At 38.7% G+C, this 19,190-nt stretch overlaps 1 protein-coding gene across 3 annotated transcripts in view; it reads left to right on the top strand.

The window, feature by feature from the left end:
- stk38 (serine/threonine kinase 38) overlaps positions 1-19,190 on the top strand; it is a 37,988-nt gene that overhangs the window by 14,048 nt on the left and 4,750 nt on the right. For all 3 annotated transcript variants that reach the window (XM_031896785.1, XM_002938431.5, XM_002938430.4), the window contains 8 exons: positions 9,776-9,899; positions 10,165-10,319; positions 11,772-11,874; positions 12,219-12,280; positions 14,270-14,387; positions 15,355-15,478; positions 15,994-16,089; positions 18,219-18,313. In XM_031896785.1, coding sequence (XP_031752645.1) covers positions 9,776-9,899; positions 10,165-10,319; positions 11,772-11,874; positions 12,219-12,280; positions 14,270-14,387; positions 15,355-15,478; positions 15,994-16,089; positions 18,219-18,313 — 877 coding nt within the window. The remainder of the gene's footprint in view (positions 1-9,775; positions 9,900-10,164; positions 10,320-11,771; positions 11,875-12,218; positions 12,281-14,269; positions 14,388-15,354; positions 15,479-15,993; positions 16,090-18,218; positions 18,314-19,190) is intronic.

The raw sequence follows: 19,190 nt of genomic DNA on the forward strand, positions 1-19,190 counted from the left end.
ATTAACTCAGTGGACAACAACATCAAGTTCACAAGGGAGGATGTCCATGAGAACAAACTTGCTTTTTTGGACTGTTTGATATCCATTCAAGAGGGGGGTATCTTGAAAACAGACGTATACAGGAAACCCACTCATACGGATCAATATCTGTTGTTCGATTCTCACCATCCGCTGGAACACAAACTGGGTGTCATTAGAACTCTACACCACAGGGCGGAAAGTGTGACAACTGATACAGAGTCCAAGGACAAGGAATGCAAACATCTCAGAGGAGCACTGAAAGCTTGTGGCTACCCAGACTGGGCATTTGTCAAAACAAGAGCAACTAAGCCCAACAGGAACACCAAAAGGAATAACCGTCCTGAGGCAGAGAGAAGGCGCAATATAGTCATCCCATATGTAGCAGGAGTGTCGGAGAAACTCAGGAGAATTTTCAACAAACACCACATCCCTGTGTTTTTCAACCCTGGCAACACACTGAGACAAAAACTTGTACACCCAAAGGATCCAACACCAAAGGAAAAACAAAGCAATGTTGTATACGCAGTCCAGTGCAGCGAGGAGTGCACAGACCTTTACATTGGTGAGACAAAGCAACTGCTCTCCAAGCGAATGGCCCAGCATAGGAGGGCGAACACTACAGGCCAGGACTCTGCTGTATTTCTACACCTAAAAGACAAGGGACACTCCTTTGAAAATAGCAACGTCCAAATTTTGGACAAAGAAGACCGCTGGTTTGAAAGAGGTGTAAAAGAGGCCATTCATGTCAAAGTGGAGAAACCATCCCTAAACAGAGGCGGGGGACTTCGACACCATCTGTCTGCTACATACAATGCTGTTCTAACATCTGTACCCCGGCAGTTTCGGAACTCTTCACACATCCATTCATGCAACTCTAACAAGTAACACCTGCTTTGAAGAGTTGCATGATACTTTGGTAATCCTTTCAAAGTAACTCCACAGCATTCACACCTCTGAGTTTCAGATGTCACCTTTCTGAAGAGTTACAAAGTGCCATTGTGATTGGATTAGTGGAAGAGTATATATGCCGAGGACTTCCCATACCAGTCAGTTGAACTGAAGAAGCTGCTCGGATGAGTAGTGAAACGTCTTCAATGATTACTTAACAAGTCCAGTTGCTTTAAATTTATTTATACTAGATATACCATGACCTGGATGAATGAAAATCTTCATATACATCCATTGAGATAATGTTACTTCTAATAAGCAAAGATAAATTCTAATCCTTTAGGGCAGTGCTGTCCAACTGGCGGCCCTCGACCCCCCTCTGTGTGGCCCCACACCTGTCTGGCTGTTGATGGCTTACCTTTGTGTAAGCTTTAAGTGGTATCAGTACTGAACTTAACTGCCCCCCTGCATGGTTCTCACCTTAGAGTCAGGCTGTAATCCCCCTGTATTGTTTAAAATTGTAATCCCCTGTACTGTTCACACCTCCTAATCTCTGCATTGTTTACCCCCTGCAGTGTTCACACCTAAGGCTCAGGCTGTAATCACCCATAATGTTCTCCTGTTCACACCTCAGACATTGTATGTACTGCCTGGTCTATGCTGCCTGTGTGTAGGCAGCATAGGGTAGGCAGAGTATGGAACATGGGCAGCATAGGTCAGGGAGGGTATAGCACACACAGGCCGCATAGGGCAGGGAGGATATGGCACACACAGGCAGCATAGGGTAGGCAGAGTATGGCACATAGGCAGCATAGGGCAGGGAAGATATGGCACACACAGGCAGCATAGGTCAGGGAGGAAATGGCACACACAGGTAGGGCAGGCAGAGTATGGCACACACAGGCAGGGTAGGGCAGGCAAAGTATGGCACACACAGGCACCATAGGGCAGGGAGGGTATGGCACACACAGGCAGGGTAGGGCAGGCAGAGTATGGCACACACAGCCACCATAGGGTAGGGAGGGTATGGCACAAACAGGCAGGGTAGGGCAGGCAGAATATGGCACACACAGGCAGCATAGGGCAGATTATGGCACACAGGCAGCATAGGGCAGAGTATGGCACACACAGGCAGCATAGGGCAGAGTATAGCACACACAGGCAGCATAGGGCAGAGCATGGCACACACAGGCAGCATAGGGCAGAGCATGGCACACACAGGCAGCATAGGGCAGAGCATGGCACACACAGGCAGCATAGGGCAGAGCATGGCACACACAGGCAGCATAGGGCAGAGCATGGCACACACAGGCAGCATAGGGCAGAGCATGGCACACACAGGCAGCATAGGGCAGAGTATGGCACACACAGGCATCATAGGGCAGGCAGCGTATGGCACACACAGGCAGCATAGGGCAGGCAGAGTTCTGCCTGTGTGTGCCATACTCTGCCTGCCCTATGCTGCCTGTGGGAGATGAACCTGGCAGGGGTTTGTTTTGGGAGTTTGTTAGCAGTTGGAAATAGCGACGAAATGGTCCCTAAGGTGTGTAATTATATGCTGGGGGTTGCTGTGCTATCCACAGGGGAGGAGGAGGCATATGGATTTAAAGGTTTGTCTTAATATGACATAATATAATTCTTTCACATATGAATGATGGTGTGAGTGAGGACGAAGCATTTGGGTTTTTGCTGCACTACCACCATAGTGATAAAATGGGTGTGGTTTGAAGTAGGTGTGGTTTAAAGGGGGAGTGGTAAAAACTGGCTTCCATTAGCGGCCCTCCACCATGTATGCGAGAGAAATTCCGGCCCTCGGCACCGCAGAAGTTGGACAGCACTGCCTTAGGGAAAAACCCCAAGAGGCTGATTGTCAGCCAGCATATAAGCACAGGCTGACAATCCACCCATATGCTTGAAAAATCTTCTAATTGTGACTGCATTAGGTGGCGGATATTGGCTGGCTGTGCCTGCACCTAGGCGGATTCAGTGCTTCCGAGGGCACAAAAAGATTTTGAAAGCATACAGGGGGCTTGTGGGGCCTTACTCTTAGGAGCCCAATTACCTTTTCTGTTCTTTCGTCTTGTCTTAGATTGTCACTTTGCTTAACAACCTCCTGCAGCTTTGCTCTTTAAATTCTGCCACTAATCATTCCTGTTTCCCTGACCTAACACACCCTCTTTCTTTTCCTCTGTTGCTTTTTACCTATAGAATCCTTTGATGAGGGAATGGAGTAAGAAGAACAGATTTCCCTTTCCTGCCTGATCAGTTTGTTTTGCAGTCTTGCCCACGTTTATAATGGCAGAAAGGAGGGCCGAGTCTCCACTTTGTCTTGTGTGCTGTGTATTGGTTAGTGGCCAGGGATAGCACAGTGCCTTGCGGAAGGATAAAATCTCAGGGAATTAAGGGACAGGGAAATGGTGAGTAATATCTCTTGGAAAAGTATTTTCTACTGAAGTGGATTGCAGCAACATTGGCAGTTTTAAGCCATATGTAGACATTACAGCAGTGATCCCCAACCAGTGGCTCGTGAGCAACATGTTGCTCCCCAAACCCTTGGATGTTGCTCCCAGTCGCCTAAAAGCAGGGGCTTATTTTTGAATTTCTGGCTTTTGGGCAAGTTTTGGTTGCATAAAAACCAGGTGTACTGCCAAACAGAGCCTTCTGTAGCTGCCAGTCCATATAGGGGCAACCAAATAGCCAATAGCAGGCCTTATTTGGCACCCCAAGGAACATGTTTCATGCTTGTGTTGCTCCCTAAGTCTTTTTACATATGAATGTTGCTCACAGGTAAAAAAGGTTGGGGACCCCTGCATTACAGCAAATGAGACTTTTTTTTTTTTTTTCTAAACAAGCGTAAATTTGTGACCAAAAATATTTTATAAAATATTTAATCTTGCAGTGAAAAGCATTGAACAAGAGAGTACCCTTGCATGTATTTCTACAATTGTATTGTTAAAATGTACAGCACTACATTATGCTGTCTTAGCTCAACAAAGTAATGCTTCCTTGCTTAATTTAATTTTTACAGTATACTAAACTAAATTCAAAACTGTTATGCTTATTCAGAATTGATCAAAATAAAAATGAAAACTTGCTCAGTCTGTTGCTTTCTGTGGTTGTAAGGGTTTGGATTTGCTTCAAATAAGCTGAATCTAAATTTTGCAGAAATTGCTAGCATTTGAACAATTCCTGAACTGAATTCTCTATTAGGTGCTGGTTTGGGTGGCTTAAGTCTGTGCATGGCATCATGAATCAGGAGATTATCAAGACATTTGGGAGTTTATTATTGAACCCAGTGTCAGAAAGCTAAGCCTGTGTTGAAGAACATTGCTCTTCCAGCAGGAAAATGACACACATGCTCACTTCAAGAACCACGCAAGTAATGTTTAAAGACAAAATGCTGGACAGTTCTGAAATGGGCATCAGTGAGTCTAAATCTTATTTAATTGAGTAAAAGCTGGGAGAACTGGAGCAGTTTGCAAAAAAAAAAAAAATATTATTAAAGAAGACCCAAAATCTGGGCTGTAATTCATATGTTGCCTGCCCCGCCTCTTTGCCTAAGCATAGATGTTGGGGGAGTCAATTACTTTCAATTTCTATTCAGCACTTCTAGATGTCACTGCACTCCTCATATTCCCTCTCCCTTTTCATGGTCTATAATTGTATAGTGTAGCTTGTGCATGGGCATTAGGTCCCCCATTCTGGCACATACACAAGATTTTTGGTGATACAAAAATGGCACCTTCCTGCTTGCTTTAAATGTGAATTCCAAGACTAAAATAACTTGTAATTTTTACTATAAGTAAGATGTATTTTACTCAGCTAATACAAAGGGATTTGGAATTATTTCTCAAGGTGACAGGCCCCCTTTAAAGATATGTAGAAAACTTAGAGGTGTCTAAAGGGTGTGTGTGATTTCAATTAGTTTTTCTGAAAGGGGCACTACCCCTAGGTAGGGTGTCAATTTCTCAATTTTATCTTTTTTATATTTGAAATATCTGGGTATTTTAAGCTTTTAATGGAATAACAAAGCATGTTACTCTTAATGGAGAAATAAGGATACCTGGAAACTTTAATCTTATTTTGCATTTTACTTATGGTTTTTCTTGCTGGGATGAACTGCACCTACTTTCCATTTTGGCTTTTGCCACTTAGAGCTCAGTTAGCACCAAAAAAATTATTTTAAAATCTATAGTAATAAAAAACATATTCTACCTGCAGACCTTCAGCATCCCTATCTGCATTGTTATAGGCTATGCTGTAGAACAGTGATCCCCAACCAGTGGCTCGTGAGCAGCATGTTGCTCACCAACCCCTTGGATGTTGCTCTCAGTGCCCCCAAAGCAGGTAGTTTGTTTTTATTTAACCAAAACTTGCCTCCAAGTTAGGAATTCAAAAATAAGATTTACTACCAAATAAAGCCCCCTGTAAGCTGTTAGTGTGCATAGAGGCTGCCTAATAGCCAATATTAGCCTTTATTTGGCACCTCCATGAATTTTTATGATGCTTGTGTTGCTCTCCAAGTCAACAAAGACATTTAGGGCTGAATTGTATTCCCCGTAGTAGTAGTAGTAGAATCAAATTATTTAAAAATGTAGTCTATTTTTCCCAGTTAAGTATCTGAAAGCGGTGCCCAATGTAAAGCAATACAATTTTGACTACAATTAAAGGTTTAAAACATGTAGTAATCCTGAAGTTCTTTTTATTTTAATCTCTTTGAGCCTAAAATTTAGGCTGGCGTTCTATTTTATTCCAGGATTAGAGTTTATGATTGGGGTTTGCTTCCGTTTATCAAAGCTTTATTCATTTTAGTAGCATACAAGATTGTTGCCAAGATCGTTTGAGAAATAAATACAGATATGAGACCACTTATCCAGCAAGCTTGGCCTCCGAAGCTTTCAGATAAGGGGCTTCCCAAAATTTTAATCTTATATTAGCATAACGCTGACTCATCTGTGTGGAGGGAAGGGAAGTGCCTGAGTCCTCATTTTAGAGGTGGGGAGGATAAGTACAACCTGCTTTCAAATTCAGCAAAATTCTGTGACACTGAAATGGAATTGACTAGATTTGCAAATAGGCCGTGAGCACCAAGGCTTGCTTGTTTGTGAGTTTTTCAGATATCTAGAAGCTGTACAATTGCTAAAATTGTTTTGGTTTTTTTTAAATAGCAGTCACTTTTTTCTGGAACCTATAGTAATTCTTATTTTCATTTTGGGAAAAAATATAATGCTCATTTATTTGTAAATGCAAAAATATATGTTTAAAGAAGAAGAAAAGGCATTTTATTGCCAATTGATTACTCACGAATGCTGTTGAAGCTCCCTCTATTTGTTTAAGATTGCAGCTGCCATTTTAGCTTGGTTTCGATAGCTTCCATGTTGCAGTTCTAGCTGCTGGTAGCTCATATTACACAGAATTGTGACAGAAGAACAAATTCTTATGGGAGGGGGGTGGAGAAAAATGGAGACAGAGAGGAGCAAACTCAGCAGGCTTGTGCTGTGCCCTGAAGGATATTTTTGAGAGCAGGAAGTCTGACACAGAAGAACATGTGTACACAAAAGAAGACAAGAAATCCTGTGTTTCTTTTGATAGAGGACTAAGTGTAGCATTTCTGTGAGTGCTTATGGCTGTATTTACAGTGGTGTGAAAAACTATTTGCTGATTATACTATTATCCTGATTTCTTATTCTTTTGCATGTTTGTCACACAAAATGTTTCTGATCATCAAACACATTTAACTATTAGTCAAAGATAACACAAGTAAACACAAAATGCAGTTTTTAAATGAGGGTTTTTATTATTTAGGGAGAAAAAAAATCCAAACCTATATGGCCCTGTGTGAAAAAGTAATTGCCACCCTTAGCAGCAATAACTGCAATCAAGCGTTTGCGATAACTTGCAACGAGTCTTTTACAGCGCTCTGGAGGAATTTTGGCCCACTCATCTTTGCAGAATTGTTGTAATTCAGCTTTATTTGAGGGTTTGCTAGCATGAACCGCCTTTTTAAGGTCATGCCACAACATCTCAATAGGATTCAGGTCAGGACTTTGACTAGGCCACTCCAAAGTCTTCATTTTGCTTTTCTTCAGCCATTCAGAGGTGGATTTGCTGGTGTGTTTTGGGTCATTGTCCTGCTGCAGCACCCAAGATCGCTTCAGTTTGAGTTGACGAACAGATGGCCGGATATTCTCCTTCAGGATTTTTTGGTAGACAGTAGAATTCATGGTTCCATCTATCACAGCAAGCCTTCCAGGTCCTGAAGCAGCAAAACAACCCCAGACCATCACACTACCACCACCATATTTTACTGTTGGTATGATGTTCTTTTTCTGAAATGCTGTGTTACTTTTACGCCAGGTGTAACGGGACACGCACCTTCCAAAAAGTTCAACTTTTGTCTCGTCGGTCCACAACGTATTTTCCCAAAAGTCTTGGCAATCATTGATGTTTTTTAGCAAAATTGAGACGAGCCTTAATGTTCTTTTTGCTTAAAAGTGGTTTGCGCCTTGGAAATCTGCCATGCAGGCCATTTTTGCCCAGTCTCTTTCTTATGGTGGAGTCGTGAACACTGACCTTAATTGAGGCAAGTGAGGCCTGCAGTTCTTTAGATGTTGTCCTGGGGTCTTTTGTGGCCTCTCGAATGAGTTGTCTGTGCGCTCTTGGGGTAATTTTGGTCGGCCGGCCACTCCTGGGAAGGTTCACCGCTGTTCCATGTTTTTGCCATTTGTGGATAATGGCTCTCACTGTGGTTCGCTGGAGTCCCAAAGCTTTAGAAATGGCTTTATAACCTTTACCAGACTGATAGATCTCAATTACTTTTGTTCTCATTTGTTCCTGAATTTCTTTGGATCTTGGCATGATGTCTAGCTTTTGAGGTGCTTTTGGTCTACTTCTCTGTGTCAGGTAGCTCCTATTTAAGTGATTTCTTGATTGAAACAGGTGTGGCAGTAATCAGGCCTGGGGGTGACTACAGAAATTGAACTCAGGTGTGATAAACCACAGTTAAGTTATTTTTTTAACAAGGGGGGCAATCACTTTTTCACACAGGGCCATGTAGATTTGGAGGTTTTTTTCTCCCTTTAATAACGTAACCTTCATTTAAAAACTGCATTTTGTGTTCAATTATGTTATCTTTGACTAATAGTTAACGGTTTTTGATGAGCAGAAACATTTAAGTGTGACAAACATGCAAAAGAATAAGAAATCAGGAAGGGGGCAAATAGTTTTTCACACCACTGTACATAGATCTTTCTGATAAAGCTTACATAGTTTTTACCTTTCCTTCTCCTTTAAACCTTGGTTGTAAGATATATTAAGATTTCATTCAGGACTGTCATGCTTCTGGACTGCCAGAATCATTGCATTGAATCATTGCTATCTTGGCCAGGATTGAACTCAGGACCCCAGAGGTAGAATTGCTACTCACAGAGCCACCATGCTGCCCATTTTAACAGAAAAATCTAAAGAAAGAGCGTGTACTGTGTACAAGTGAAAGGTATAACTAAAAGCTTATGGCCCAGATGATCAGAGGTAGGCAATAGAATAATAGTAAGATTCAGATCTTACTATTATTCTACACGTTGAGTAATAAGAGAAGATGAAGAAAAGGAATGTAAGCTTCCCAGCTCACCACCAGAGGTTTAGCTTTGTGGAAAATGTCACCTTTTTTACATTCACTAGCCTCAAGTAAAACGCTAGTGATTTGATTATATATTAGATGTACAGTATTATAAATACACTCTTGGCTCTGGTGGGAAAAAGGGCCCTTTGCATTTTAGGAGCTTAGTATAAGCTAACATAATGTAATGTCTTCGGCAATCTATTTAATATCTTCAATATCATTCTTGCCTTTTGGAGAAGTTGGGACCTATTTATTATCACTCAGAAAAAGAGTTGTTTTTTTTTTAAAAGACTCTACCTGTTTCTTGTCTTGCTGTCCCAAAAATATACTTTTACTTTTTTCCCAAAAAATCTTGTAGTAATGTAGCTATTGATTGTAATGGTTTACGCCACCTTCGAGAAGGCAAACAGTTGTACAGCCCTCAAGAAAAAAAACATTTTTAAATTGCAGGGATACAAAGTCTTTTAATGAAATGTAAATTTATTGTTCTTATAAAAATGCTTTTTTTTTCTTTGCAAACACATGATTTGATTGCCTCACTTTATACAAATACTGGATAAATGCACTTGAAAAACAGATGGGTGCTTTTTCAGGTGCTTGTTGTTCAATACTTGTTGTTCTTTACTATGGGAAATAATTGTGCAAAATCCCATTTGGTTCTATGGTCACTACATTTCTGGAGCAAAAACTGGTACTAAATTCTGGGCAATCTCCGAGTGTTAGCCGTTTGGTCAGATATTGTCCAATCATTTGAATTAGTTTGGATGTACAACCCCATGCTACTGTGTTCCTGGAGGGGTCAACCTGGCTTTCCATTTAGGTGATCAACACTTGAATTATACCACAAACCAAATAGCAGATTTCCAAAACAATCTGTGTATTTGCAGTGGCCCATGGGGATATTGGTTGCCCGCAGTTAATCCCTGCTACAGTGGCCGACTAATCACCCTGAAATGCCTTTCTGACGGCAATAAAGTGAAAAGCTTGCATGCCGCTCTTGCAAGAGGAAACTTAGCATGACTTTGCAAAATGAAGCAACGCTTGTGCCACGGGTGACTAATATGCCGTGGGCCATTGCCCAAAGCCTGTATAATAATGGTAAATTAGCCAAGCAGAGCTGAAGTTAGGAACAGCAATTTATAAGATACTAATGAGAAAAAAAATGAATTCAAAAGAAATGTGGATATGTAACCGTTAAAAAGTAGAAGTTACTAAATGTCTAATAATCCGTATTTGATGTTACAGGTTGGACACATCCGTGCAGAACGAGATATTCTAGTGGAGGCTGACAGCTTGTGGGTGGTGAAAATGTTCTACAGCTTTCAGGACAAACTAAACCTTTATCTTATCATGGAATTTCTGCCAGGAGGTGCTTATATTTATTGTGTTTCTTATTGGCAAACCAGGAAAATATTTGGCTTAAATTTTAAATATAGTTTTTAGTTATTTAAAAACATACACTTTATAGAAATATAAATGTAACTGTGCAGAAAACAGATGAAAGGGAAACGGTTTATCATTAGATTTTGCTTTAAATAGTAGCAGTAGGTACAAAAGAAAATGTGCACTTTCAACCACCACATCTTTCTAACATTTAGTTGTCAGTATAATTAATTAGTTTTTTCTCTTGCCAGGTGATATGATGACATTGCTGATGAAGAAAGACACTCTGACGGAAGAGGAAACACAGTTTTACATTGCAGAGACTGTACTGGCAATTGATTCTATCCATCAGCTTGGATTTATCCACAGAGATATTAAGCCTGATAACCTTCTCCTGGACAGCAAGGTAATTATTACAGTGTTATTTATAAAAAAAATCTCTTTGCAATAAATTCCAGCATATGTCAGGATTATAACTGAGTCCGATATAATCTGCGTTATGTAGATGACAGCTCTCAAAAAAGGTGACATTAAATTTATTGGTGGGTTTATACATATTCAGTTATTTTATAGCATGTACCTGTAATCTTCTAAACAGGAATTAGATTGTTGAAGCTGAACATGAGCTGACACAAATTCACAGATTCTGTTTCTCAGATCATTGTGTTTATTGTGTAGTGCACAAAATATTTCAGCTGATCTTTCATCAAGTATTTAATCCAAAGGCAGGGCGAAACCCTTGACTTTGCAGAGAACTTGCATATTGCTAATACAAAGGGGAAAGTATCACCAACAGTTTGGCAATTTGTAGTTCAGTGCTATTGTTTAAGGTATACAGAGTGTTGTATCCCCTAAGATACAATTAGGCTCATATTTACTTTTAAAAATAAGTTTGCCAGATCACGTGAAAAATTGGGACACTTAGAAAATTGAGCTAGAAGGTTACAATGGTGCTTTAAAGGAGAAGGAAAGGCAAAGTCACTTGGGCATGCCAAAATGTTAGGCACCCCCAAGTGACTTTAATCGCCTACCTTTTATTCCGGGCTGGTGTCCCTGTTCGGAGAGAACAGCACCAGCACGGGGTAGCTGCAGCGCTTCCTCCTTTCTGGTTCAGTGCATGCGCAGTAGAGTGAAAAAGCCGAACTTTAACAGAGAAGTTGGCTTTTCACTCTAATGCGCATGCGCTCATCGTTTAGTCCTTAGAACACACAGGCGGAAGGAGGAAGCGCTACGCTCCAGCTACCCCGGGCTGGTGCTGTTTTCTCCTAACAGGGGCACCAGCCCGGGGTACAAGGTAAGCGATTAAAGTCACTTGGGGGTGCCTAACATTTTGGCACCCCAAGTGACTTTGCCTTTCCTTGTCCTTTAAATCAGGTTTCAATCAGTGCAGCCAAGCAACTTGTATTTATAATATCCCCTGTATTTATAAGGATCTTAGAATATATTCCCTCTCTATTTGGAAATATTACATTAAGATGAATGTATGATTGTATCTGTTTTACTGGCTTTCTTTGCTGCTTTATCCTCACATAAGCTGCCATTGGTGATGTGAAATAAATCTGCTAAACAAATTGTATTATTTTAATGAGTTCTTATGTTTAACATATGGCCATTTATGCACACATATCAATTTGATCTACTCTCTTGCTTCCTCTTCTTAAAAGGAAACACTGACCACTGAGTATTCTACTACTGAACTTACACATTTTCCTCTCTTATGGGTCTAATTCAAGCAGTTCTATTGTTAAGAAGCTAAGTTGGTCTGACTGTTTTCAGTAAACAGTAATATTAGCAGTTTTAAACTAACACGCAGTATAAAATGAAAATTTCTCATTGCAAGACTGCTTTTCTTTACAAGGGACATGTAAAGCTTTCAGATTTTGGGTTATGTACGGGACTTAAGAAGGCCCATCGGACTGATTTCTACAGGAACTTGAACCACAGCCTGCCAAGTGATTTCAGTAAGTGAACTCCTGTAAATTCCACAACAGTCAAAATAAGGAAACGATATTTACTTCAATTTAAAGTTGATTGAAAATTGAAATAGTAGTTAGAGCAGAAGTGATTTAGGGCCTATGCTAACACTGTGCAGATTCGCCTTACGTCCAGTAACCCATTGCAATATCACATATAATTCACACAGCTGGAAAGTATTAACATGTTGCTTGCTGCATTAACTAGTCCTCATGTATAACTGTAGTATTTGATAATACAAAGGCAATTTATATTTAATTGGAGATAATTTTTTTCTCTTTAATTTGTTTCAAACTCAATGACTGAGATAATTTTGCATCTCCCTTTTCAGATTTTCAGAATATGAATTCTAAGAGGAAAGCGGAAACATGGAAAAGAAACAGACGTCAACTGGTATGTTGGATGTTCACAAAAAATCCGTATCCACAACTACAGAGATTTTGGATAGGATAATGGGACAATACACTCCCATGTTTTTTGTTTTTTTTTATTAATCTTAGCTGAGACATCAAAACAGTGGCAGGGACTTTATTTTTAAAAATACATTTTTATTAACAAGAATTTGGTATGGCCTAGTGCAGTCTACATTATCCGGGACCATTTAATACCCACCATAATATGAGTATTTTAGAAGTTGCCAATGAGTTCCATAGCTATAGAAAGGCATTATTATATCACAGGCCATGGAACTACAAGTTCTAATATATTTATTGTTATGTAATATATGTAGCGTCTCTTATAATGCAACTCATTGCCTGGGGAAGTTATGTACCATGTGAGTGTGTGTGGCAGGAGTGTGCAGATGATTATAGATGTGGAGACCTGAGAGATGTACATGTCAGTGGTGCTTCACTTGGCCCCTACAACAGTCCATGCTGTCAGTCTGTCTTTATCAGATACTGTATAAAGACAAATTACAAGAGAGCTTGAACCTGATCAGAACATGCAGCGACTGATTTGCTAAAAGTTTTGTATCTTCCCTAACCAAAATTGTAGTTGTCCAATTTTTCAGTGGTTATAACATACATCCCAGCTGTTCAGCCTTTTGCTGGACAAATCAGATTTTCAGCCCATCATTTTTAATGAAGCATCTGTTGGCCAATTCTACAGTTATCTTACTGGCATGTGGGTTTAATATGCTGATTATCCATTTGCTGTAGTAATTATGCTATTGGCATAACTCGTGTTAATATGTCCATAATGATCATGCTGCCTTGGGTTAATAAGCTTGCTTATTATTTTTTTTTTTTTTTTTTTTTTTGTGGTGATTATGCTGACATGTCAAGGGCTATCCATTTTCTGTAGTAATTATACTGGCTTATCTAGCGTTTGATATAAATACTACAGAAAATAGATATTAGCATGTTGGCACATCTGAGGTTAATGTGCATGTTATGCATTTCATTCAGTGATTATACTGTCATGTCTAAAGTTAATACACAGAGTATACATTTTATGTAGTAAATATACTGGCACAACTAGTGTAAATGTTTCAGTTATTCATTTTATTTAGTGATTATACTGGCACGTCTAAGTCTATTATGTTATTTGTCTATTTTCTTTAGTAACTATACTGGCATGTCTGGGGTGTATTCTGGCAACATGAGTGGTGTTTAGAGGCATGGTCAAAAATATCATGCAGCAGATCCTATTGTCACTCTCTTTTTTTTTTTTTTATCTTTTTATTGTTTTATAGCAACAAAATAAAATGAACTTTTTTCGTTACATGAATCAAGTTGCATATTTTCTTCTTTTTCTGACATTTGAATAATATTATCATGATAATACATGTTCTCTTGTTATAGAGTACAATTGTGGTTGTTTTATCGCAGTATATTATGTAACTTCCAACATGTAACAATAACAGAAATATCTCCTTTATAATAGTGGAGACAAATATGTATATCAAAAAAAACAAAAACAGAAAAAAGAAAGGGGTAGATAGTAGCAGGGGAGTATAATATTAAGCATAGTTCAGTTTAAGAACATTTTACTACTGATTATTAGACAGTTAATTGAATAGGAAAGGTCCCTCCAAACCTATAGTCTTTCCATGGTTGCCAAACTTTAAGAAACAGTGGGTATACTAGTTAGCTTTTCGTTTGTAAATATCCAGTCAAATATTTTTGGCTGCAAGGCAAGTCCTCTCTGTTGTGTGTTTGTCAACCCATGAACTGGTGCTCCCATTAATGCTTCATATGGGTCTTTTTGCAGGTTGACATTTAAAACCGCAAATATCATGTTGTATACCCGTATCCAATATCTAGTTGCTTGTGGACGTGTCCACCATATATGGGCCATAGTCCCTGGCCCTCTCTTTATTTTTTAATATGTTGGGGGGTGTGGTTATAATAAAGCTTAACAAAAATTTTGTTGTTTTAGGCATTTTCCACTGTTGGAACACCAGACTATATAGCACCTGAAGTATTTCTCCAAACTGGATACAACAAGTTGTGTGATTGGTGGTCATTAGGTGTCATCATGTATGAGATGTTAATTGGTAAGCATTTCAACTCCGCTATTTTCAAAGAGGGTTATATGATTTGCTTTCCATATTTGGAAAATATTTAATTTCCCCCACTACATTTTACCTACTTAAATTACTTTTTATGTATGACTATGGCAGACCATTGGATTGAAATGATGGATTACAGAGTTCATAAACATGTTTGTTATTTATTGTAGGGATGCCCCAAATACATCACTTAAACTGAGTGGCCAGTGCTCCAATCAGCTCAGCAGTTGACTGACAAAATAAAATAAAAATCTAGAAATCTATAGAGTGCGATGTTTTATTCAGAATGGGATGCACCCTTTGTGATTTTTTTTTCAGTCAAGGGGATAGTGTGTATTTAGAGCTGCACAGGGTTTTCTTGCAAATTCTGCCAAACTAATGCCAGTCATAAATAATTTGATTCATAAATAGTCACTAAGATAATGAAACTTAAATGTAAAGACTGTTTGTCCATGTATCAAAAAGATTGGATACCAACGCAACTAAATTCATATAATTGATCCAGAGAGGGGGATGGTTTTAGTCCTGTAGCACAGAAATGGTCAAATCACGTATCTGTTTGATATTATTTGAGCACATCTGTTGATCATTTCATTACATTTAGAATATCCATTGAAATAAACATTTTTTTCTTTTTTTTTGCTGTTCAAGTAATTTAAAACATTGAAGCAAGTTCACTACTTCTGTGCAGAATTATAGTAAATGTTTATAAATTTATAGAAGTCCGATTTTATTCCCCCGATTTTATGAATTCCCAGATATTATGTTATGAAATTAATGTCTCTCTTATTCCCCAACAGGCAAACTGCATTTTTTTTCTTTCTCAGAATTAATGCTGTTTTGCCATGGTCCTCTGGAAAATGTAAAATCATGGTTCAACTGTATATTACTTAATGTTATTTTATACCTAGGTTTCCTTTAAAAATATATTCTTGTTTTGTTACTGTTTCAGGTTATCCTCCGTTTTGTTCTGAAACACCGCAGGAAACATACAAAAAAGTCATGAACTGGAAGGAGACGCTGATATTTCCACCTGAGGTCCCAATTTCAGAAAAAGCCAAGGATCTTATTTTACGGTTAGAAGATAAGAATAAGAAATTCAATGTTTTAGATTTTCTAGAATTTCTGATTTTATATTTTTTTTTCCTTTTCCATGGTGCTGTCAAATGTTTAGTAAAAAATCAACTGACTTGCTTTGAATCACATTTTTTCAAAATTAAGACCTAAAATGAATGAACCCGTATAAAATTACTTTACTTTACTTTACTTACTGAAAAACTTATGTTTAGGCTATTAGTTTTCTCTTGTGAAACTAATGGCTTTTATTATACCTTTTCATCTTTATCTGTAATTTCAATTTTGTGTTAAATAGATTAAGCAACTTAAAACATAAAGAAAAGCATTTATGTGCAATATTTTCTATTTAAGGATTTTGTAACAATTGTTTGGAAATTCTGGATCAACTAGTAGTTAGGCAGGTTATATATAGGCATTATGGTTGAACGTGATGGACTTACTATGTTACTATGTTTGCATCTCTGACAAACTCTGTTTGCTGTACTTGACCAAAGTTTAAATCATTGTTCCTTAGCTTCTGCTGTGAATGGGAGCAGAGAGTTGGTGCTCCGGGTGTAGAAGAGATCAAAACTAACCATTTCTTTGAAGGTGTTGACTGGGAACATATTAGGTAAGAAAATATTTATTACTTTCTCCTCTGATTAGAGGTTTACAGTGTCAGATGGTCAACGTACACACATCAGTTATTCTGTTTTGGCTGTAAGATATGCTAATGTACATGGGAAATTTGACCAGTATGATGTAGTCAAAGTGAATGGCAGAAGTCAAATTGCCTTCCCACATTGCAGCTACTTCCCATTTATATGATTTAGGAAAAGCACGGGCTGTGGCACACTGGCACTATCAGGTGGGAGTTGTCTGAGAAAGCAGCTGCAGGTGAGGAAGGGGTTTTATCTTTGTCTGTGAGAGCACCACATTGGTTTAGATACGCAGTGTACCATTAGCCTTTTTTTGCCCGCGATTAACTCCCTGTTCGCGGGCGACTAATCTCCCCCGTGTGCCAGAGCCCTTACTAGTAAAAGGGTAGAATAAATGATAAGCTTTGTAGATAAGGCTTATGGTACACTAGGAGATTAGTCACCCACCATAAATCTTCTCTAATGTGGGCGACTAATATCCTGCAAGTGCTTTCCCACTGGCTAACATTGAAATCGATCGTGGGGCTTTCTAAAGTAGCCTGAAGTTTCCTCTCAAGGAAACCTTGGTCAGCTTCATATTGTTTGTGTCTTAACTCATGGGAAAGAAAAAATAGATGTTTTGCCACTCGCTGTAGCAAAGATTTGTCATGGGTGAAACAACCTCTATGTGCCATCACTCTAAGGGCCGTGGCAGACAGGGAGATTAGTCGCCACATGACAGATCTCCTTTGTCACGGGCGCCTAATCTCCCCGAAATGCCATCCCATCAGCTAGAATGTAAATCGCCGGTGGGATGGCATACGTGGCGCCCAAATCACCAATGTTTCCTCTCAAGGCAACTTCGGCGATTTCAGCAAATCGCTGCGTATGCCATCCCACTGGCGATTTAAGTTTTATCTGGTGGGATGGCATTTCGGGGAGATTAAATCTCCCTTGTCGCGGGCGACTAATCTCCCCGTCTGTCATGGCCCTAATGCTCCAAATAACAATAACCAAGGCTACTGCATTAGGTAATATGCACAGCACATTGCCCAGTGCCTGAATTTACCACTTACCACCATTTGGTGGTGTCTGAGATCAGGACATTATATGTGTCATAGCCCATAGTTTATATTGTAGCATAAGCAAAGTTTACCCACACTGGACTTTCCAAATACAACTGCTTTTTGATCACAGGACTGGTAAAGTTTTTCCAATATGTATATTCTTAAGTGGCCCTTCTTTTTCTTAGCCATATATGCTTTGATGTATGCAACAAGCATAAGATCTGCATGTTCATTCAAATCGGGCCAATCATGGTCACTGTGTTTTAGTTATTTCAATAAGTCACCAGCACACCCAAGCAAACCTTATGCAAAGGTATAGGATCTGTTACTCAGTATGCTCGGGACCTGGGGTTTTCCAGATAATAAGTCTTTCTGTAATTTGGATCTCCATACCTTGTCTACTAAAAAAATATTTAAGCAGTAATTAAACCCAATAGAATTGTTTTGGCTCCACTAATCTTATGTGGGATCAAGTACAAGCTACTGCCTTTTTATAACAAGAACAAAAGAAAAACATTTTAAAAATGCAAATTATTTGATTAATATGGAGTCTATGGGTGATGGCCTTTTTGTAATTCTGAACTTTCTGGATTTATTATTTATAATTTATTTTATAATGTTTATAATATATTGTGTGCTGATAAGTTTACAAAATGTATTTAATCCATAACTTTAGTTTAAATGGCTATGCCAAGTTAATAATATGAGAGGTTTAGTCATACAATTTGGCCGCAGAGTATTTAGACTTATAAGCCTAGTCAAGGCAAATATCTTTAAAATGTAATGCAACTCTCTGACTCTATACTAAAATAGAGTTTTCCATGTAACCTAGGTGCAGCCTATAAGCCTGTTAAATTGCATAGGCTGCTAGGAGGTTTACTAATTTATTAATAAAACTCTTTTCTTTGAGTGCACAGAAAAATAGCAGTAAATAACATACCATGATGAAGTGTTCATTGGCACTTATGACTGCCATGTTAATCCTGTATTTCATGTACAAAATTGTACACATGGCTATTTTTTTCAGTTACTAGTGTATACATTTCTACTTCTAGGGAAAGGCCTGCTGCTATTCCTATTGAAATAAAAAGCATTGATGATACATCAAATTTTGATGAATTTCCTGATTCTGATATTCTCAAACCAATGGGTAAGTTGACATAATTTTACAAATGATGATATAGTTCATCTATTCATACTGTGTTTTTATTCAGTACTGTCATTAACACAGCCATACATGCCCCTATTTAAAATGATACCTAATATCTATATAATCTGCATTTGTTATATATTTAGCAAGTTTTGGAGGTTCCATTCTGCCTTAGGAAGCAGGTCAGGTTTGTGCCAGTAGATCTATATTAAACCATGTTGTGCACTTTAAATAGGAAACATAGCTTCCCCAAAATGTATTGAGCTTCCTCACTTAATTTTTGAGCTACAGATTGTTCCTTCATTTTTGGAAATCTGAAATAACACAAAATATCAGGCTTATAAATGAGTTAACTGTCTATTTTACACTGTAATGCGTGAATGTGTGCCACAATCAGCACCTTTTTGTTAAAAGGATTCTATAATGATTTTTATGGTGTACTTTTTATTTCTAAATTACGCTGTTCAGATAACATATAATTCATTCTACCATTTAAAATGTTATTCTTGAACCAGCAAATGTATTTTTTAGCTGTAATATTGGTGTGAAGGCGCCATCTCTGTGCATTGTGCCCAAGTCTAAGCTTTCAGAAGCAGCCAACGTTACATATTATACTTATGGCCCACAGAGTGAGTTAGTCACCCGCTACAGATATCTGCTACCGCAGACGACTAACCGTTCCGAAATGCCTTTCCACCAGCAACAATGGGAGTCACCAGTGGAAAGGCCTATGCATCACCTCTGCTTTCCGAGGTCACGCAAAGTTTCCTCCTGCTGTTGGCTATCCTGGTGCTGAGAACTATATAATTTTACAATCACCAAAAAGATGCATTTCCAATCCAGCAAAATCTGTATCTGATTTTATCGTACAGGTAGA

Source organism: Xenopus tropicalis, chromosome 2, assembly GCF_000004195.4.
Source record: "Xenopus tropicalis strain Nigerian chromosome 2, UCB_Xtro_10.0, whole genome shotgun sequence".
In the NCBI taxonomy this organism is placed as follows: Eukaryota; Metazoa; Chordata; class Amphibia; order Anura; family Pipidae; genus Xenopus; species Xenopus tropicalis.